This window comes from Heloderma suspectum, chromosome 4, assembly GCF_057233095.1.
Source record: "Heloderma suspectum isolate Gila_16-S chromosome 4, 16-S_ref, whole genome shotgun sequence".
NCBI lineage: Eukaryota > Metazoa > Chordata > Lepidosauria > Squamata > Helodermatidae > Heloderma > Heloderma suspectum.
Window position 1 is genome coordinate 109,417,349 of NC_139461.1, and position 22,608 is coordinate 109,439,956.

The following is a 22,608-nucleotide window of genomic DNA, read 5'->3' on the forward strand; positions in this document are numbered from 1 at the left end:
TGCTACTGGGTCCTTCCTTTCCCTTACTATTATTTCTGCCCTGGTCCTTCGCAAGTGTGCACAGATTAGCCTATGTGCAGTGTCTCCTTGTCAATTTCCTTGTAGGCTACCTACTCCACTTTGGTGCTCCCTTTGACAACTGAAATTTACAAGGAAATTGACCAGGCAAGACTAAGCATATTGGGACAGCAGAATCTGTGCTCTAGCATACTCGTGAAAGACCACCAAAAATAAATATAATCCCATTTGCACAATTTTGAGGCAACTTTTTTTTTTTTAAAGGGGGTGAACAAGTGACTGTCCTTCCAAAGTGCTATTTCAGCATCAATGGAGGGGCAGTCACTGGCAAGGGAAGCTGGTGAAACTGCAAAGAGTGGCATGGGCTTTGTAACCACTTGGCACAAGCTACAGTGCTGGGTTTGGATGTCACAACAAGCCACCCTGCAAACAAGCTATCCTCACCAACCCTCCTACAAGCCATGGGTTCTCAGGGTGGCTTGCTGGTGAAAAATAAGCCATGCTTCATCACCTGCACTGGGTTCGGACTGGTAAGCCACACTGACTTTACCATGGCTCATAAACTATTGTGGCTTATTGTGACAAGTGAACCCAGTCACTGAGATGGGAATAAGTCATGGGAAGTGGCTGCAACAGGCCGATCCTGTGACTGATGGATGCTTGTATCTGGAGTACCAGACAGGGTCACTTGCTGGCTGTGGCTTACATACTGCAACGTTAGTCAGAATACGGCCCTTTGGGTAGTATCCAGTGTTAGTCCTACTTAGAGTAGACGCATTGAAATGAATGGGACTGAAGTTAGTCACAACTATCTTCAGTCCCATTCATTTCAATGCATCTACTCTAAGTAGGACTAACACTGTACTACCCTTTGTTCCCATTTGCAGCAGGGTAGCTGGTGTATCCAGCTGCAGCAAAAGCAACAAAGAGTCTTATTGTGTTGCCGTTTTGCTGCTGTTTTATATTTTGCATGCTTTTAATCATTTTGCTGTAAGGCAAAATTGGGTCTTTTAAAAAAGAAAGGCAGAAATTCAACAAATAATTTTTAATAATTGCGGCTCCTTAAAAGACTAACATATGTATTATGGCATAAGGTTTTGTGGACTGCTGTCAATTTCTTCAGATGTTGTAGCTCTGTTGGGGGGTGGAGAGGGAAGACGGGGCAGTCAGCTGAGCCTCACAATTGATTTCAACAGGAGTCTTTTCTTACCTACATTTTACTTGGGTGTAGCTGCCTTGAGTGCCATGTTGTGGTAGAAAGGTGGGGTACAAATCAAGTAAATAAATAAATACTTTAATATTTGGAAATAAATGAAACCTTGTACAAAAAGAAAGAAAAATGCCATCCATTAAGTCTCTAGTGATTTCTCCTTCCAAAGGAAGCTGAATTTTGGTAAGCACTGCCCCTGGAACTTCCCATCACTCAGGGACTCCTTCCTGTGTTTAGTGAATAAGAAAGACAGCGGAGCAGGATAGTACCCACTGGTCATGCCCCAAATGCTTTGGCTATCAGAAAGTATAGAAATGTAATAAACAAATAAATAAATAACAAATGCCAACATGTCACCGACCAACACCTCACAACATTCAGTGTTAGTGATAACGGGCGCCTATGTGTGTAAGGATCCTCCATGCTTTGGGGAATTCTAGCCAGAGTTCCTAAAGACATGGAGGAACTCTACACATATAGAGCTCCTGTTTCACTGATACCAAATGCACAGGTGCCAGAGGGGGCATGGCCAGCAGGTATGTCTGCATTGGGGGGGCATATGGCCAATGATCCCACTCCCCCGTTCTGCGTTCACTGAATGCATGAGGCGATTCACATGGACTCCCTATAATGCTATGCCTGCACTGGGGGTGGGACTGAGTGAGCATAGGATTCCCACTGCTCTCCCACTTTTTCCCAACCTGTGTTAAATCCTACCCATTTTTCTGTCCCCTGTGCTGGCTGCATGAGGGCCTGCTGAAGACATTTTGCTGCCTGAAGCACAGCAGAAAGTACCCACCCCACTACACACAGACACACAAGTCAAGGTATATAGTTTCTAAGACCAGCTAAGTTATTTTGGTACCTGAGGCAGAAAATCCCACAAGTACATCCCCTGCTCCCTGGCAATACAACAAATTCAATAATACTATATTAAATAACTAACCATTTGCTGCCTTTCCATGACATCCAAAACCAGATGCTGCCTCCCTCTGCCTAACAGTAGAGCCATCCCTGGGCAGTATTATACCAGTGTTCCAGTGTTATGTGATGCTGCTGTAAGAGTTATAGCTAGTGCAGTGTAAATCCATTACACCAGTGTATCTTTGCATTCTGCTAATGCAAGGAGATTTAGTAGTGATCCTATCACTATAGGATCTTCGGCTATTGGGCGGTGTAGAAAATAAATAAATAAATAAATAAATAAATTTCCCCACCCAGTAGGCAAAACATGAGGATTGGACTGGACTGCCATTCATTTCAACAACAGCAACAACAAAAGACCAACAACGGAGGAAACACAGCGTACCTGGTATCCTGTTCAGTGTCACCCAGAAATGCTCGTCCGGACTATAGGTGTCTTTGGACCATTCAAGAAGGTCAAAGGAACGCCCATCTTTGAGTACAAAGTCTGCAAATTCCCTCGTAAGAGCAACGTAAGCAGAACCAAAATAGATGGTCAGATCATGCGGAGGAGACGCTTTCCACAGAAACGTCCACAGCATGAAGGTAAAGAGACTGTACACTTGTTCTCTGTGGACATACTTTGTCCTCTTGATAATGTGAGGGGGAGGCAACACCCCTGGAGTGATGTTTTTCTGTTTGAATCCTTTCAGATGCCGAACTATTTCCTTGTTGGTTTTCAAGGGGAAATCTTGCCCGCAAGCGTTAAGGAGATATTTCCAGGGCACCTCAGATTTCAGAAGATCTTTCATGCAGTTTAGGTCAGCCTGGAGCCTGGATATCCCAGCATAAACCACTAGCTCTGATTTCGAGGCAAGGAAAGCATTGGGGAAGCAGTCCAGCAATTTCTCCACCTTTTCCTTAAACGTACGCGCAGCCTTCTTATCTACATGGATGCAGTACACGTTTTGGGGCATATAAATAGCTCTGAAGAGCCTCTCAAAAGTATCAAACTCTTTGTGCAAAGTGATAATGTAGGCCAAAGGAAAGGCAGCTTCTTCTGCAGAGAGTGTTCTGGTAATGTAGTGACTTCGGCTCACATAATCCAAGCAGTTCGATTTCCCAAACGATGTCTTCAGCATGTTTTCTTGCACAAAAAGTCTCTTTCCTGCGGTAATAGCCTGGCAGGTGTCTGCTAAGGCAGACACGGCGGATTGGTTGTGCCACCTTGGGATGTTTTTATCAGATAGTTTGGCGGTATAAAATAGAATCAAAAGCAAAACGCCAAAGATAAAAAGCACCAGAATGCGACGTAGTTGTAAATTCATGGTCCTTGCTGAAAATGGCTGTTTTGTCCCACCCTGAGTTTAAAACACAAGATCACAACATTCAAGGTGGTGGTTTTCATAAATAGAAACAGGTTGCCTAATATCACAGTGCTTGAAGATTCAAAGGCATCTGTTGAGACCAGCCTTCTCCAAACTGGTGCTCTCTAGATGTTTTGAACTACACCCCCCATCATCTTAACTTAGCATGGCCAATGGTTGGGGATGATGGGACTTGTAGTCCAACCCCCTGTGGAGGGCATTAAGTTGGGGAAGCCTGATCTAGACCAGTGGTCTCCGACTGGTGAGTCACAGCCCACTACTGGTTCACACCAGTAAGTGAGGGGCATGCCAGCAGCACAACCATGATACAAATATATGGTAAAGAAAGTTCAGAAGTAGGTCAACAAATCCTTGTTTGGGCTAAATGTTGGTCCCAGATCTAAAAAAGTTGAAGACTACCAATAGACTAACTCTCACTAAAGCTGGAGTGTGCAACCTGTGGCCCTCCAGACAGTGTTAGACTACAGCTCCCATCATCCTGAGCATTAGCCATGCTTGCTGGAGCAGATGGGAGTTGGAGTCCAACAACATGGAGGCCACCACGTTTGCACTAAAGCTACCAATGCACATGCTATGGTTTCTATAGTGCAGTCTTCCCCAACCTGATGCCCTGCAGATGTTCTGGTCTACAACTCCCATCAGCCCCAGCCAGCATGGCCAGTGCTCAGGATGATGGGAGTTGTAGTCTAAAACACGTGGAGAGCAAGTATCCCTTTACTTCCCTGCGACACTCAAGTTAATAAGGCGATAATGAGGAAGCTCAAGAAGGCTTTAAAACTTTGTGGTTACATTTCAACTTTAGTAATAGCTGACATTTTATTAATAGGCCACAGGCCTTCAAATTAAACACACACACACACACACACACACAAATACTTGATTTCTCACAATGAGGGTTAAAGAAACTCAAAAATACAAGAAAGCCTACTAACAATACATTTTTCATTATTAAAAATGTTAACATGATTGGTTCAAATTCTAAAAGCTGTGGAGATAAAAAGATGCTTCCAGATGGAGGGATCCTACTCCTACCACTCCAAGGGCATTGTGTGTTATCCCATCTTTTTTTCCCTGGATTTGCCATGGAAGAAGGGTGTGAAAGCATAAGAAGGCTACAAATGGAAGCCGGCATCAACTGGACCCCACTGTAAGATTCTGTGAATGAGACAGCGCCACGTGGAGAATAAAAGTCTCATCTGGAAGCATCAAAAGCTGGGCAAATGACTCCAAATGAATGTTTTGTGTTGTTTTTTTTGCAGAGGACCAATTATCTTATATTTTCTAATGGAAGCCAGCAGGGATTTCATCCTACAAACGGGGAGTGGGGTGGGGGGGATGCCAGGCTTGGCTTGATTTTGGGATCTGCAAGCCATTCTAGTTGCTGTTGTTTTATATATATATATATATATATATATATATATAATTGAGTTTTAATCACACGTTTACAATGTAATTAATGAGTATATAAAAACATTACAACTTTTTCCACTAACAAAACACATACGTTACATAGGAAATCCAGTTATAGTTAACAGGAATCACAGGAGTTTCATTATATTAATAACCTTATATTTATCCACTGAAGCTCATCAGGGGTTTGAAATTTAGTTGTAATTATCTAAGGGTGTGTATGTATGTTTAGATAGAAACATCTATGTATGTTTAGATAGAAAATGTATGTTTAGATAGAAAAAAGTCCTACAGTTTTTGTAGGACTTTTTTTCTATCTAAACATGCATAATATTTCTCCCGGAGACAGCAATCCTAGACAGTATCTGGGGGAGATAGGATTTTTCAGTTTCCCAGCTCCGAGCTCAGAGACAGCACTATGAGCTTGCTGGGAACCATGCTCCCTGCCCTTCCCCCACCCCCATAGCTGGGGCGGAGAGAACCATGCCACCATGCTTGTAACATGGAGCATGGAGGGTGAAAATGGGCGTTCCTGGAGGCAGGGATGGGAGGAGACCACAGAAGCTGTTTTAGACAGCTTCCTGTGTGGTCTCCAGCCTTGTTCGTTCCTCCCCCCCAAGCCGCACTTAGATGTGCGAAAACATGTGCCTACGGCAAATTGGAGGGCAGCTGCAGCACGGAGGGAATCATCTCCTCCATGCTGCCTCCGGCCTGCATTGGATAAACAGTCGCCTCCGATTTCAGGGGAGGTCGGAGGCGCCCCACTACAGGATTGCACCCTAAATGGCCCTTTCCATATCTGTCCATGAAATGCTGGTGGTTTTCTCTGAGAATCTTGTTTGTTAATAAAGTCAATAAATGTATACCAGACAGTATGGGAGGTGTCAGATTCTTTTTGCTGCCTTTGTGCCCTTATCTGTTGGGCTAGTTGTTCAGCCAACACAATGTTCTGAAGGTAGTTATATCATACAATTATTGACAGACCTGTAGAATCTTTCCATTTCTTTGCTATTAGTTGACTCTTATTCTAGTCACAGTTCAGAATGAGCAAAGACTGTTTGAATGGTGCAAATTCATTCATCTGAATATACAAACTCATCTGAACTACGAGAGATTGAATGCCGGGGTAGAGGAGGAGAGAGAGAATTAGGGTGCAATCTTATGTATGTTTAGACAGAAAAAAAGTCCTACAACACCCAGCATTCCCCAGCCAGCGATGCATAGGATCGCACCCTTAATCATGTAAGGCAGGCTGGATATTTTGCTACCTTGTGTTCATGGAGCTCCTAGCTCAGCTCAGCAGTTGAAAACTTTCGGCAGCATTTTGAAATGGTAACTGTGAGATCATTAAGCTTGTTGTTACAAATGGAAAGATTGCATCACAGCTGGTTTAAGACCCTTTCTTAAGCAAATGCTCCATGTGTTTATTTGAGCCAAATCCTCTGCATGTTTACTTAGAAGTAAATCCCACTGAGTTAAATGGAGTTCACACACAGAATATGGTCAAGGATCAATGTTTGTAGTCAGGAACAGCTGAGTTAGGAAGTGTGAATTACAGCAGATTTTTTTTAACACTCCCTTTTCAACAGAGACCTTTACACAACTTTTTAAATAAAACTTTTGGGGCCATTCTGAGAGGCCTAAATGAAAGCACTTATAATCCAAGAATCTGGTTTCATTTCGAACCCTGATTTTTTTTAACCAGCAATTTTCAAATGTTAAGCTCTTCCAAATCCTGTCTGCAGAGTGTTTATGTTACTGAGCTTCAAAAGTTATATCTGAAGTACTCTAGGTTGTGAAAACCTATGCTACAAAAAAATGTTAGTCTTTAAGCTGCCACAGGTCTCCTGCTTTTGGGGTGGGGTAGGGTAGGGTGGGGTGGGGTGGGGTGGGGAAGCCTTGTCATTCTGTTTTGTTTTTTTACTTCTGTAATAAAGTTTCTTGGACAGGGAGCTAAAGTACCCACGTACTGGGCAAAATATACACTTTCCCCACATTCTGGGGCTTGTTCCAGAAAATGTAAACATTGCACATTTTTTTAAAACAGATTTGAATGATATGATTTGCATGGAGTGGGTGTAAAGAGAGCCCTAACAATCAGAAAGGAAAAAAATGGGCAAAAGCCATGAAATGAATTGGAGACAATTAAAACAAATATTACTTCCTTCAGTCTAATAAAATAGGCATCCATTTTGAAAATGCATATAATATTGTTGCACTATTGTTGGGACTGGATTTCACAGCTGCTTACCAAGGCCAGCTGGGATTTGTAGACTCCTGCTGCCACTGACAGAAGGAAGGAACACTCAACCCACCCCTGTCTCCATCACACCTCCGTCTCTGCAATCCTCAACCTACTTCTTCAGCTTGACTCGCCCAAGCAGCAGCTCAACAGCTGGAGTCTCCTCCTCCTCAAGCCATGAGGTCATAGTTTTACAAGCAGCTTGGGAAAAACTTGAGGGAAGTCAGATTTGCCTTGGCTGGCCCAGGACATTTTGCTGCCTGAGGCAAAGGGCCAGGTGCCCGCCGCCATCCATTCCATGTACAGAAGCTGCTAACTTTATCACTGGCAATGGGATCTGAGGGCAGCAGGCTAGTTCAGGGGGTGCACCACCGGCTGCGTGATGGACACACAGCCATGTCCTCCAAGAGAGGAGAATAGCTGGAGGACTTGGGAGGAAGAGCTGGGAGAATGACTGCAACCCCTCCCCTCAGCATCTGCCATCTGAGGCAGTTGCCTTATGCTGCCTGATGGTAGGGCCAGCCCTGGAGGTCATGTACATGAACAGCCTTAGCCAGACCAGCTTGCAATACTGAATCGGGAGGGCAATTCAAAGAGGCCTCCCAAGCAAAGCCTCATTTCCTGATGGAAGGCACAGTTGCCTAGTTGAAAGTGGCAGGTCTCTGTCTCTCCCCCTCTGTCCCCACTCCCTCCCTCCCTCCCTCTTATACACACACACTGCATTTGACCTGGACAGCGATGTTTCCCAAGCAAAAATACTTGGGGAGCCTTTCTGGCCAGGGCAAATGCACTGCTCCCCAATTCTATCCAGCAGGAAGTGGATCAAATGGGATCAGGCTGGGGCTGGATGATGCCTACAGGATGCTGGTTGGCCATCCCTAATCTGGACCAATAACTCTGCAAACCTAGACAATCTCTTCCCCACAACAACCTGCAGACTGTAGATTGCTAAAGCCCTGCCTTTACCAGCTTCTCACACCAATCAGACATAGTGAGTGGCATGGAGAGGATTTGCAGGATACTGCATAAAGCAGGAGCAACAAGGCATGGATGGACTGATGGGCCACACTTCTCTGCAAAGCTCATACAGCACAGTGATGATCACACCAGTGATGGCTCCAGTCTTTTGTTCCAAATCGAAAGCCAGAGCTGGACAGATTCTAGAAATCTGTGACAATACTGTGCTGGCTGGAGAATGCTGGGAGATGTAGGGCACACACACACAACACCCCCCACAGGCATACAATTGCACCCTAAATGACTTGTGTAATGTACTTCTTCATGCAATGCATAAGTCCCTGATTATTATTAGCTGGCTTTACCCTTGGACTAACCCTACACACAGTACATTGTTGCAGCACAATGCAAACCTGCCTGCTTCGTTCAGTTGCAAAACTGCCAGCAAAGCAAGAACTTTGATTGGTTCTTTTTGTTTTGCTTTCACTGAGGCTTGTCCCTGATTCTCCACCACCCCTCCTCACCATGGGAGACACGTAAAACTACAGGCACTTTCCAACGGCCAGAATCCAAAGCTGCAATACAGGACAAGGAAGGAAACGAGAAAAAAGAAGTATAAAGAAAGAGGGGGAGGAAGGGTTGCTGCTGCCAGGGGACCAGGCAATTGTATCTGTATAGGTGGTTGGGGGGGAACTGCAGGACTGGCTTTAGGGGCATGTGACCCAAGCAACTGCCTGGGGTGCCAGGCTTGCGGGGTCCCTCTCACTGCTATCTGCTCAATATCCATTCAGCAGTTGAAACATAGTACAACCAGTTCACATGCTCTGAATAATACAGATTTACAGATCCTAGGATGCTAATTTATAATACAGCATAAGATTTTGTGGACTATAAGCCACTTCACCAGATCCAATGGAGTGGGCTACAGTCCGCAAAAGTTTATGCGAGAATAAATGTGTCAGTCTTTAAGGTAGCAGAAGACTCTTTGCCCGTTTTTTCTGCAACAGACTAACATGGCTACCCCTCTGAAAACTTGCAATATGACAGGGATTAATCAAGTATGCAATTCATGCATCAAAGTCATGGAAGGGGCTACAAAAGTGTGTGTGTGTGTGTGTGTGTGTGTGTTTAAAGGGTATTCAAAAGTTGAACAAGTGAGGGGTTTTTTTTGCTGAACAACCTCCTTGCCTGGGGCAACATGTGGCCCAGGGCCGCCTGACCCAACCTGGTGCCCTTCAGATGGATTGGACTAAAATGTCCATCACCCCAGCAGGCCACGCTGGCTGGGGATGATGGGGATTGTACCAGCCTGGGGAATGCTGCTCTATGGCCAGCCTGGGTGTGTGTTTGTGTGCATGAAAGAGAGGGAGCGGATAGCAAGACTGGGGTGGGTGGGTCAGTGGGGGGAGAGTGGCAGAAGCCACTTACCATCCAAGGAGCAAATCTTGGGATAAGCGAAGCCCTGAAAAGGATCTTGAGCGGCCCAGCCCCTGTAAATAATTTGGCAAAGTTATTCATCAACAGAGATTGAGTCAGGAAAGCTGCATCCCAAACTGGGTGGGGATGAGGGAGAGAGTGTGTGTAGAAAGCAGGGAGGGGAGAAGGGACAAAAGCTAGAAAAGCTGGAAGAACCAGAAAATGTGACATAACTGCAGGCTTTGTGGGCTGTCTTTCTCAGGGGAGTGAGGTTGTGGCTGCTGGTAAGTATGGCTCTGATCAATCTGTTCAGGATTTGCTCTGATTCTGCTCCCCCACACCGGCCTGCTGACAGGATTGCCGAGGTGTTTCCAGCACCCAGGGTGAAACTAAACCAGGGGCTCCAGTAGGTCTGTGCAATATGGAAACTAAAATAAATACTATGTGGAGAAATGTACAGATGGATAGAATGTGAATGTCTGGAAGTAGAGAAGGATTTTGACACGCCTGGATTCTCCTCAACCCAATGGAATCCCAATAGGCAATAGAATGCAATGCTATACATGTTTAGACAGAAAAACGTCCTACAACTCCCAGCATTCCCCAACCAGCATGTAGGATTTTTTTCTATCTAAACATGCTTAGGGCTGCACCCTTAAAAAGTTTTCCTTTGATTGGCTAACAGGAAAGAAAATCTAAAGCTCATGAACAAGCCAAGAAGGAGGGACCCTCAAGGAACAGTTAACAAACACACCCAAAAGCATTTATTTTATCTCTGCCCTTCCCTAAACTTGGACACGTTTGTTTTTCTGGTGGAATTTAAAACTGAGATACCTAATCCAGCATCAAAGCCAAGCTCAGGAGTTCACTGTGATTACCAAACTAGTTCAGTTTCATGAAGAATCAGAACACAGGGACAGACCACAGGCGAAAAAAGGACTGCAACTATAGGCAAAGCCAAGCTTTTGAGTCTGGTATTTCTAGGGATCATTCAAAAAAGGGGGTGAGACAATTCAACAGATCAACACACCTGAAGAGCAACTGTTATAAAGTGTGATTTTTAGGCGCTATGTGTTCTCTCTCTTTCTCTGAAAAGGTGCATTGTGAACCTACTATTCAGGAAGCTTTCTTGCACGTTAATCAAGCATTTTTATAAGTTTACAAATGGATGACTGTTCTGCGGTAAATATCTTACAGGGTTAAGGACTCAATCTCCTTGATTTCAACAAGGAAGTTATTTATATTGTTGTCAGCACTACTCGCCCTAGATGTTTGACTATGGTTGCACTGTAATGTGCTTTCAATCCATTACTAAACCATTTTGTTTTCTATTAGTGTTGCCATGATACAAGATTAAAACTGTTTTTTTGAGAAAACAAGCTCCACACTAGTTTTTAACTTCTTACTTATAGCATAAACTATTTTGTTTGTTTTACACCTTTTGGTATCCCCTTGTTCATTGTATCCTTAACATCCTTTTTCTTATGAAACAAAAAAATATGCCACTCATTTAATTCCTGGTGTTCGTACTAAATGCTCTGTCAACTTGAGCTTTACATAGCCCATTATGCAAGCGTCCACACTCTCTGCATGGAGGAGGAGCGAGGGGTAAAATCACTGCCTTTCCCTTCCCTTGGCCTGGCCCTCACATCCTCTCCACCTGTGAGTGTGTGTGTGGGGGGGGATTGGCTGGTGGTATGTGCCTCCCCACCCCCAAAATGCCCCACCTAGAAATGTGGCTGCCCCACCTAACAAGGAAAGCTGGCTAGAGGGCTGCTTCTCCTCCCCTCTCCCTTAAGTCTTCCCAGTTCTCACAGTTTGTTCACTGTGGTGAGTATCTTTGCTTCTTGTATCTTCTCACTCGTGTTACTCTAGGGCAAACACATCTCTCAGTTTGATCTTCTTAGGCTGGGTACATTCTGCGGCTTTGCCATCACCTCTTATTCTTCAGCTGTATGATATCCCCAGGACTGTGATTGGTCATGCACGTGTAACTAATCTGATATTGTGACACAGCTTTGTTTCCCATACTCCCCCTGTGTGGAGAAGAGGGAAATTCTATTTTTGAAAGAGGTGTGGCTCTTTTCAGTCTTGTCATTCCCTCTATGTCATTATTTGCTGGTTGTTCCTCCTCTCCTTCTCTAAAACAACTCAGAAATACCTGTTCATTATCTCCACCCTTACTAAATCCATTTGAAATGTATTACTTCTTTAATCATTCTGGTGCAGCCTGGAACTTATTACATACCTAAAATGATAGTGTTCCTCCTCTCTTTGGAATACTAAGCTATGGGTGTGATCTAATGTCAGTCCTCATGAGAGTAGACCCACTGAAATGAAGGGGATTTGTTAGTCATGGCCAATTTAAGTCCCATTCATTTCAATGGGTCTACTCTAGGTAGAACTAATGCTGAATTTAAGTCTATGCTTATAGAACAGCCTTCCCTAAACTGGTGCCCTCCAGATGTTTGGACTACAATTCCCATCACTCCAGCCAGCATGGGGGCAATGGTTGGGGATTATGGTAGTTGTAGTCTGGGGGGATCCTACTGGGGGAGGCTATTGGACAAAGTTCTAGCTTGTATTAGTTTACACAGCAGGCCTGCAGGACATCAAGCGGGTGGCCTGACTATGCGCATCCCCCATCTTGCTGCTGTGTGTTGAAGTTGAGCCCAGTTTTCCCAGCCTGTAACAACCAGCCATGCTGCATGGCCACCCTTGTGTCTGACACACCTCTCTGTGTGAACTGCTGGGAGAGGAAAAGCCTTGTGTGCTGCTGTTGCTGAACTTAACAAGGAGGAGTAGAGATGCAGGGGGAGGGGACAGAAGAAAAATAGATTGAAGTAAACTAAAGAAGGAAAGTGAGAGATGGGGTGGGGAACTGGGGATGAGAGACCAGTGGTGGTGTTGAGAGAAAAAAGGGGGTAATGTAGAGTACAGAAAGACCTGTGGCCCATGTGGGGTAAGGCAAGAGGAGTAGTTATATTTTTAACTTCTGCATATTTCTATTTATATGTTTTAACTGCACAAGTTTTTAATGTTGTAAAGCTGCCTTGAGTCCCAGTATTGGGAAAAAGGAGGGATATAAATATGATGATGATAATAATAATAATAATAAATAGCTGAGAGATTTATTATATTTATTCATTGCATTTATATCCCACCTTTTCTCCAAGAAGCTCAAGACAGCATATATTGTTCTCCCCTGCCTCACAACAACCTTATGAGGTAGGAGGTACAAAGAGACATGTGGGCTAGGGAAGGAAAGTGGGAAATAGATGAGAGTTGGGAAAGGAAGAGGAGAATAGCTGGGACGTGGGGGTGCAGAGATGCCTGTGAAATGGTGAAAAAAGACAAAAGGGCACCAGCAATGTTGTGACAGAGCTACAGTGTTCACTGTGACCATTACTCTGACTGTCACATCTCCATTCAAGGTCTAGCAGCATACAACCATGACCATTTTTGAGTTGTACAGAAAACCTTTGACAGAAGGGTATGAAAGCTAACTCTCAAGTTGGCAAACAGACAGGATCATCTTAGCAATTGTGTATGTCTTATACTCTAGATCTTTCGGGGCAGAACCTCTACTTGCATTTAGATTTTAAATTATGGTATGAACACAAACTTTCTGGGTGAAATCACCACCAGTATTACACTTTGAAGCTACACCCTCTCTGCTGCAGTGCAGCCTTTCCCAGGTTCACAAGAATTGCCTTCTCGCTGTCCCCTTCCCCCCTTCCCCGTCTTTGCACTGCTTATTTGGAAACAATTCCCTTTGACTGGAATTTACTTCCTGTTAGCTGGTGGCTGGCAATTTCCATAGCAGGTAATAAAGGAAAAGAGTGGAATAAAAATACAAACCTACCAGAGAACAGGTCCGTGCAGTTTCACACAACGCAAAAAAAAAAAGTTTTCAAAAGAAGTTTAAAAAACAAAACAAAAGCAACCTCTCCCCCCCCCCGCTTTCCAAACCAGTAGGAAAAAAACAAGGCTCCAAGCATCAGTGTGGCCCACTGGAACATATAGAAACAGTCCAGGATTCGGAGCTCAATATATTTTAGCGAAGAGAAAATTCCTCATTCATTGCCATCTTAGTACTTCTCTCATATGCCATATGGCCCACCCTATTCAGCATGTAGCAAGAGGTAGACTATCGAATCTCCCAGAAAGGTTCAGCAGCAACCATGGCGTCAGATTTTCCTTTGGGAATCTGAAGACAAACTTCCGTGTGTCAAATAAGCATCCTAGTTATCCCGCAAACGTTGATCGTTCTCTGTTTGCCTGTCTTGTCTCGCTCCTGCTTGCTTGCTTGCTTGCTTGCTTGCTTGCTCAGTCACATTCTCTGGCTCATTCTCGCTCTCTTCTTGAGTGCAACTGGCTTGCAAGATAGATGTATGCTAAGCAAAAAAAATCTGTACAAACAAACAGCAGCTGTTGCTGCTGTACCAACAAGACTGACTCATCCAATAGGCCCATCAACTGATGTTGCAGGGCTGTAGGGAAAATGTGCTATAATTATACCAGCTGGGTTGCTGGAGCTAATATTACAAAGTTAGTCTGGCTCTTTCATAAAACCTAAGAATTTGTGTTAAGCTGGAACATCCAGAGGATGGCATTTTCTTCATATTATCCAAAGGAAAGCACTTTTTACCCTTCCATTTGTGGTGTACGTTGCTGTTGTGTACAGGGGATATTTAGCTGGGTAATGTTGCTCTCCTAGCAATAGGTGGCCCTGGGGGCACAATTAGGCAGCCAGCTAGGCAAGGGCGGCTATTCTTCCTTGCACCTCGCAGCTTTGTACGGTGGCCATGTGTCCTCTTTTACAGAGGACAGCCCTCTATTTGGAGGGCTGCCAGAGGACTGTTTTCCAATTTGAAGGTGCTCTGTATTTGAAGGGCTGTCCTGCTCAAGTCTGGTATAAAGATAAAGAACCTTGGGCCTCAAAGTTGCCCATCGACAGCACCTGGACAGCTGACGAAGCAAGGCACACAGGTCTCCTGGTCACCATCTTCCACACTATGCTGAGATGTACTGCATTTCTATTTAAATGATAACAATAATTTCTAAATTTGCATCTATACATATCATTTGGTGCATGCCAATTGGTGTCCCCTTTTGTCCCCCTTTTTTGGCAATTCACAAGTGGCCCCCCTACTCACAAGTTGTTCTGCTCAGCAGGAGTGTGAACTATGAACCCTGGAGTTTGGGATCCCCTTAAAACTTCAGCCAAGGTCTTGTGTTGTATCTGATTGGTGGTATCCAATTGGTGTCCCTCCACTGATGACAGGCATCTATTAATAGAACAGGGAGGGGGTGTCTTTTGTGATCTACCTTGCCCCTGTAGTCTCCCCCCATATCTCCAGCACTGATCCAAAGGATCCCCTAACCTTCCAGAGGAGTTTGGGGGTGCATGTGGGGGGGGTGCAGGCGGGATGGGGAACTGCCAACCCCCCCTCCCCTCCCCATTCTGCTGATAGATGCCTTCTGCCAGCAGAGGGACACGGATTAGATACCACCCTTTGGGCTGAGGCACCAATTGCATACTACCCTGAGTTTTGAGCTGCCACCAAGTGTGTCCAGTCTGTGTTGTCCAGTCCTCATGCAACACCACAAAGAAACTTAGGCAAATGGTTTCGGGGACAATTATTATTTTTATTTTTAAACACCCTTCCCCTTTGGGGCTGTGGTGGCATTTCAGGAAAAAAATGAGTGGGGTAGAGTTTTAATACTCCTCTCACAGAACACGGGGGTCCTGATTTGAATCAGGGCCACACGCCCTTAGTTGAGAGTAAAAAAGGAGATGTCTCAGCTACACACTGCATCAGGGGCGCAGAGCCTCCAGTCTGTTGTCCTAATCCAGCCTGTGCAGCCTCTCAGGCTCCAAGCCTCAGAGGTCTTCTCCGCTGCTCTCTCAGATTGGAGATCTCTGTTCTGAGGCTGGGGATTCCAGCGGGGATGCGGGGCGGACTGGCTGCAAAATATAAAGTGCTGTTCTCCAGTGCCATCTTTATTTCAGTTCAAAGGAGTGGTTTGTATTTCTCTGTGCTAGGAGGAGGCACAGTTCCGTGTGTCCTTCCGGCATGAAGAAAAACAAAAGCAAAAAAAACAAAAAGGGAGGGTGACATCAGGGGGAGGGGCCACACTACCTGATGTGGGACGTCTTCACATGGAGCTTTTACCTGCTATTGAGATTGCCCACTCATGGATGTTTGCCGGTCCTTTAGATGATGTCATGAACCTCCAGGGCACATCCAGAGGTATTTCCTGGTTATTCCATCTCAAAAAGATCCGGAAATAATTAGCTATTGTAGTCAGGATGTTGCCCATTTAAAACAGCCACTAGATGGCGCAATTTCACTGAGTTCTATAGAACCTTGAAAATTCAATGCTTCGCCTCTCAGCAATCACGTGGTCACTGCTGTAAACATGGAAAGACTCCACAGTGAGAGGACTGTGGGTTTTTTCTTTAATGTAAAGGCAGCTGTGATGTCAGGGGCGGGCCACGCCCCCTGATGTCATCTGGCCCATGGAGTGGGGGGCAATCTGGCCCCCATCCCAAAACACTTCTGTGCTCCTGTGCGATGTGATCAGCATATTATGGGCTTTGCAGGCAAACACCAGTACGATGTCATAAATCTCATTTGAAAATACATAGGAAAGAGAACAATAGTCCTGCACTGAATTTAAATCAGAAAGTGGGAGTGGTGGAGAGGTTGATCTTCTAAGTCCATTCACAAAGCTAATTTAAGGTAGAATTTCTGGTCTGTGCAAAGGGTTCGGCATGACTGGCTCCCTTACCCTTCCAAGCAGTTCAGGTAATCCAGTTGAAACAGATTTGGTGTACTTTGAGCTGAACAAAACAGGACTGTGACACTAATCAGTACTATGAATTGATTAGAATTTTCTCTCTCGATCAAAATTATGGCTCTATTTAATCGAGTTCTCGCCCTGCTGGCTCTCTGACATTTGAGGTGCTTCACCTGGTCTGGTCTGCTCCTGGCCTGGTCTGTCCTCTCTCTCCCTCTGGGAGGCTTTGTGCCTGTGTTGGTGGCCCTGGTAGAGATGAAGAGGTGTTGCTGTTGCCAGATATGAAAAGGAGCCTCAGAACACATTCCCCACTGCTGGCGTTTGCCCTCCAACTTGTGGTGAGAGAGAGAGAGATGCAACAGGGAGCAAACCACCTCATGGAATTCTAATAATGTGGGGGATTAGAATGCCTGAATAGAGCTCATGTAACATGGGAATTCTCCAAAAGTAAAAGTGGGATCCCTCAATGCAAAGACAAATTGTAACAAGCAGACTTGTGAATAGATTGTGTTACCTAGATTCACGCCTTACCCATAAGAAGATTTATTACTTGATGCTAACAATTCCGAGAAAATTCTTTCTTTTTAATAAACTGGACCCAGGTCTGCCCATCAAAGGACTGCCCAATTTACTATAGGGCCTTAGCCCAAGAAACCCACTATAATCAACAGGCCCCTTTCTTCTGATTACAGGGCTTTTAAATTGTTACTTTGGTGGCTCAATGGGAGGTCCAGACAGCTCTGGAACAATTATCTGCCTCCTTTAGCCTTCTTCCCACAAAATCTCTGGCTCCTGGCCTGGCTTGGTGATCTCTCTCTCCCCCTCCATGCTTAAAGGTTCATGTGATGCAGGGTTTAAAAGTTTGAACTCTGAGGGCTTCTCCACACGAGCAATTTATTGCACACTCATGATTAGCTGCTCACAGAAGTTGGCAGGCCCTTTACACAACGTCATCAACCTCCAGGACATCACCTGCACTTTCCCCCGGTAATCTCTCTTTAAAAAAACTCAGAGATAATGCACTATTTAAAATTATCACGGGATAGCATGGGATATCCCCAGTGTGCAAAGTCGGTGTTGTGCTATAGTATTATTTATTTTATTTATTTAAAACATTTATATCCTGCCCTATATCATTAAGATCTCAGGGAAGCGTACAGATAAAATCAATTTAAACAGTATAAAACAATAAATAATTTAAACAGTTAAAAACATATTAAACCATGAACAAGCTAATACCAATTAAAATCTCAAACAATAAAACAGTTAAACAGTGTGCTACTTTAGGGAATGTATTTAGCCCTCAAAGGCTTTGGTAAAAAGCCATGTTTTTTCTTGGCACCGAAATGAGACCAATGTCTACACCAATTGGGCCTCCAAGGGGAGTGCATTCCACAATCGGGGTGCCACAGCAGAGAAGGCCCTCTCCCACGTCCCACCATAGCGTATCTCTCGCACTGGTGGGACGCAGAGGCGGGCCCCTCCAACAGATCTCAGTCTTCAGGCAGGCATATATAGGGAGAGGCGCTCACTCAAATATCGAGGCCCCAAGCCAATACAACCACTAGATGCTGCTGTTTCATTGACCCTTATGAAGCACTGCTGACAGGGGAAGTTTTCAATTACAAATCACATGGTCACCATTGGTCGCTGTCTAAAGGAGCCTGTAGTGAATGTGGAAAGACTCCAGAAGAAGAAAGCCTGGTAAGGGTGCGTATTTTTTCCTTAATGTAGAGATGCCTGGAATTTATTCAGAGGTCATCTCCCCCACACACACACATGCACATTTTTTTATTGTGAATTTTAACAAAGCAAAACAAATACAAAACATAACAAAACCAAAAAAATAAAAAAGAACAAAATAAAAATAAAAATACAACAACATATTCTAAAATCCTCCGTTTCAAATATTATAATATTTGAGAAAGAAAAAAAAGGAAAACAATAGGTTACACATAAACTTTGGTAAAAGCAGACCAAATATCCACATATAAGTACATTTGCAAGTTCCACCTATATATCATTCTTTCGAATGTTGCTAGTGTTAACTTTTCAGTCCATTACATTGTAGGTGGTGAGCTTTTATCCTTCCAGTATCGTAGTATCAGTCTTTTAGCAACCAAAAGGGCACGAAAAATCCATTTATGCTGACCATGTGTTACATTCCAAGAAACAGGTAAGTAATTTAAAAGAACATTTACATCAGTAAATATTAAAGAACTTTCCAATACAAAATTTATCCGTATAATAACTTCCTCTCCAAAGGAGGCAACCATTGGGCATTTCCAAAACATATGAATAGCATTATCCCTCCAACAATTAACTGAATTAGACAAACCTTTATTAAAAAGACGTTGTGGCATCCAATAGACCTGAAACAAATGTTTTTGCTGAATAAGGCATAAACAAAGATCCACTGAAATGTCCAATACAGCCAGTCATCTTCATTTTCAGAGGTCATCTTCTGGATAACTCTGATCAGGCTGCTTGTCCTCACAAGGCCATTCTACACCTTTCAGGTCTGATTTAAAGTACTGGTTGCCCCATACCGGAGGCTTAATTAACAAGAAATACCCCAGTGGCTCAAAGCCTCTGTTTCCAGGACATTAGCAGTCCTTGGGGCTTCGAGTCTGTGTCCTAGAGCACAACCTGGTGCACCATAAAGGAATCCATGTGCATGATAGTCTGATACACACTCTCCCCCTACTATCCCCTTTCAAAAAAGTGGCACAAATACTCATCATTGAAATCAGGCCATGGTGTCTATACAGCCCCCTGCATGCAGCACCCACATTACACATTCCTTGACAGATGTGGAAGGGAGGGTCAGGCACCTCTTCCGTCACCATGCAAATTGCATTACTGGCTTCATACAACCCAGCCAATACCAGGGTCGGCATCATTGGGCAGCTGCCAAGGCCCGCAGCCCAAGTGGGGGCCCACAGACCATCACCAGAATGCTGGCCTGACACTGCTACTTCTCTTCCTTGGTGCTGCTCCCTTTTCACCTTCCCCTTCCAATAACGTGAGGAGGCATGGGAGCAAGGCAAAGAAACAACAGCCTCTACTAGCATTTCCCTCTCCCTCTGGGCAGATGTGTGGTTTGGGCCCAGAAGACCAGGGCAAGTGAATGGTCAGCAGGGACAGTGATGAGGAAGAGGTGAGGCTACTCAGAGGAAGGGGATACTACGGTCATCTTGTCCAAGGGTCCCCCCAAACCTGGAGCCAGCACTGGCCAATGCCTAGCTGGTATGGTACGCCTTTTGAAGGTTGATTCACACAGGCTCCTATGTCATATTCATCACTCAAAGACACTACTTCATGAATTGCAGCCAAATTGATGAGCTGATTCCAATGAAATTATTTGTGTTTGTGGTGAGGTGAAAGCTTCGTCTGTGATGGCTGATCTCTGGTGGGGTGGCCCATTCATGCATGCTGGTAATTGCTTGATGTTGCAGTCGAGCAATGAACATCCACATGTGAATCTGTGTCAGAGCTGGAATTTGAGCCCAAGTTTCCCAGGCAGGAGGAGACACCAAGTCCATCCCACCTTGATCAGAAATAGGTAAGCAATGATGGCCAAAGCTCCTGTGTTTTTAACAGTCTGTTAGAAATGAGAGCTTTGTCACAACACACTGTTGCAAAAGGGAGAAAAACTGAAGCTCCCCAAATTCTCTCTTGATGTGGTGCATGCCTTATTATATGCTATGTATTTCAAAAAGCAATCAGGGATTTGATGGGGACAAATGATGGTCTGAGAATAAGTCTGCAACCCTAGCTACGTTATTGATGGAGGAAAATCAGCAGTGGCTGTGAAGCTGCTTGGATGTTACATACAAAGGCGAAAACAGTGAGAGAGCAATTGGCCTAGAAGAGGCAAGGAGTTACAAGTGCCACATCTGGAGCTTTGTTGTTGTTCAGTCATTAAGTCATGTCCGACTCTTCGTGACCCCATGGACCATAGCACACCAGGCCTTCCTGTCCTCCGCTCTCTCCCGGAGTGCACTCAAGTTCATATTCATTGCATCGGTGATGCTATCTAGCCATCTCATCCTCTGCCGTCCCCTTCTCCTTTTGCCTTCAATCTTTCCCAGCATCAGGGTCTTTTCCAGGGAGTTTTCTCTTCACATTTGGTGGCCAAAATATTTGAGCTTCAGCTTCAGTATCTGTCCTTCCAATGAACAGTCAGGGTTGATTGTTTTCAAGCCATAATTGGGCAACAGGTGTTGTTGTGAGCCACATTTTTTTTTAAAATCACAGGGGTGGCATATGGCTGAAGAAGGATATGGACAAGTTAAGGTGCAATCTTTTTTTTCCCTCATGAAATTGTCTTTAATTTTGAAATAAGGTTAACAACATAAAGGCAACAAAAAGAAGAACGTACATAATAATAAATCAAAGTCACTAAAGAAACAAAGGAATTCACTAATTACAAATCTTAGTCTATAACAGATATGCTTATGGAGCATCTGCAACAAATCAACCCAAGTAGGAGCTCAGTACCTACTGAAAGTAAATATACAACATATAAAAGGAGCGTGTGCAAGTGTATGTCATTTTGTGTGCTTGTGTGTATTAATCAGAAAAAATACAGGCAACTGTACTTTGTTGGAACTTTATCAAAAGTTTGAAGTGCCTCAACATAGGAAGTGAATGGAAACTGTGGTGCCATAATATCATGCTTCAAGTTAGGATTCCTTGCTTGCTGCACTTGCTGAATAAGTTTATAGATACTCATAGTCTCCCAAATTTTATTAATCCACTGCTCTTTAGTTGGTTGCTTTGGGGACTTCCAGTTACAGGCTATACATAACTTTGCAGCTGTATACAAGTGCTTAAGAAAGTCTTTATGCAGGAATCCAGGATCATTAGTTTCAAAAAGATGAAGCACCATTGCTTGAGGAGTTAACAGTGGTCTGACATGAAGAAATTCCTGACAGTAATCAGCAGCCATGTTCCAAAACTTCTGCACTGTAGAATATTCCCACCAAAGATGAAAGTATGAACCAATATGACCACACCCCTTCCAACAATATTGGCTATAATTTGGATGTATTAGGTGAAGCCTTGCAGGAGCAATGTACCACTTACTCAAAACTTTGTTTTGTCCTTCCTTTATATTAGCATTTAGTATATTAGTGTTAGCAGTGGTGGCTGGGGAATGCTGGGAGTTGTAGGACATTTTTCTGTCTAAACATGCATAGGGTTGTACCCTTAGATGCTTGGGAATCAGTCAGTGCTAACCTACCACTGACTACCTGTATCTGTGCATACAAAGCTGACACCTTCTGGGGGCAAAGCATGCGCTCTACCACTGAGCGATGAATTTTGTCTTAAACATGTGAAGCCACCTCCTACGGGGTCAGGCCAGTGGTGCATCTTTCCTATCTCCTGCTATCTTTTAGATCAGGGGTGGGCAACCTTTTTTTAGGCTCTGAGGGCTGCATGCAGTGCCTGGATAAGCATACACACACACAGCCACACTTCCTTGCCCAGGGACTGGGAGATTTGGACTCCCTGGGGGTTGGACTCGATGGTCTTATAGGCTCCTTCCAACCCTACTGTTCTATGATTCTAAGATTTAGCATTATCGTGCAGTGCAGGGGTGCTTTGATGAATGTGTACAAGTGGGATAAGGGCATAATCCTATGCATGTTTAGACAGAGAAAAGGCCTACAACTCCCAGCATGACCCAGCCAGCATTGCTGGGAGTCATAGGCCTTTTCTCTGTCTAAACATGCATAGGATTGTGCCCTAAATCTGGCCTGCCTGGGGTCCAAATCTGGCCCTCCAGGGTTTCCCAGATAGCCATGCCCTCTTTCCCCCGACCACCAATCATTTGGTGGTTTCCAGCTTTTGCACAGTTCCCCCCCCCCTTCTAAAAGGTTGAAATGCCTCTTTGAAGACGTAGTCACTGGGCAGTAAGAGTTTTACGCTAAAATAGCCTGGCATTTTGGTCCAGCTCCCTTTGCCTTTGGCCCCTCCCCGTTTTGCCTTCAGCCTCATCCACCACTGGAATGTGTCCCCCTGCCCAAGAGATTCTCCAAAATTGAATTTTGGCCCTTGGGCTGAAAGAGGTTCTGCAGCACTGGTACAGTGGCATGGCCAGCCTGAGAACTGGGATAACTAGTTTGAACAGGTGCCAAGGCTCCTGTCCTGATAATGCAGCCTTCCCCTAATCCACTACCCTCCAGATGTGTCAGACTGCCAGGGCCATGCTGGCTAGGAATAATGGCAGCTGCAGTCCAACACATCTG

At 44.5% G+C, this 22,608-nt stretch overlaps 1 protein-coding gene and 1 long non-coding RNA gene across 4 annotated transcripts in view; one reads left to right on the plus strand and one right to left on the minus strand.

Moving 5' to 3' along the window:
* The window catches only part of GCNT2 (glucosaminyl (N-acetyl) transferase 2 (I blood group)), a 71,058-nt gene extending 57,115 nt beyond the window's left edge, over positions 1-13,943 (minus strand). Inside the window, exons 1-3 of one of the 3 annotated variants that reach the window (XM_084850347.1) lie at positions 13,410-13,885; positions 9,557-9,618; positions 2,538-3,492 (exon numbers count right to left, since the gene is read on the minus strand). In XM_084850347.1, the coding sequence (XP_084706473.1) occupies positions 2,538-3,492; positions 9,557-9,559 (958 nt within the window). In that variant the 5' untranslated portion in view covers positions 9,560-9,618; positions 13,410-13,885. Of the gene's footprint in view, positions 1-2,537; positions 3,493-9,556; positions 9,619-13,409 lie in introns of all 3 variants that reach the window. The other 2 variants (XM_084850345.1, XM_084850346.1) reach the window with 2 other exon arrangements.
* The window catches only part of LOC146347277 (uncharacterized), a 40,049-nt gene continuing 27,211 nt past the window's right edge, over positions 9,771-22,608 (plus strand). The window contains exon 1 of the long non-coding RNA XR_014790236.1: positions 9,771-9,828. This is a non-coding gene — a long non-coding RNA (uncharacterized LOC146347277). The remainder of the gene's footprint in view (positions 9,829-22,608) is intronic.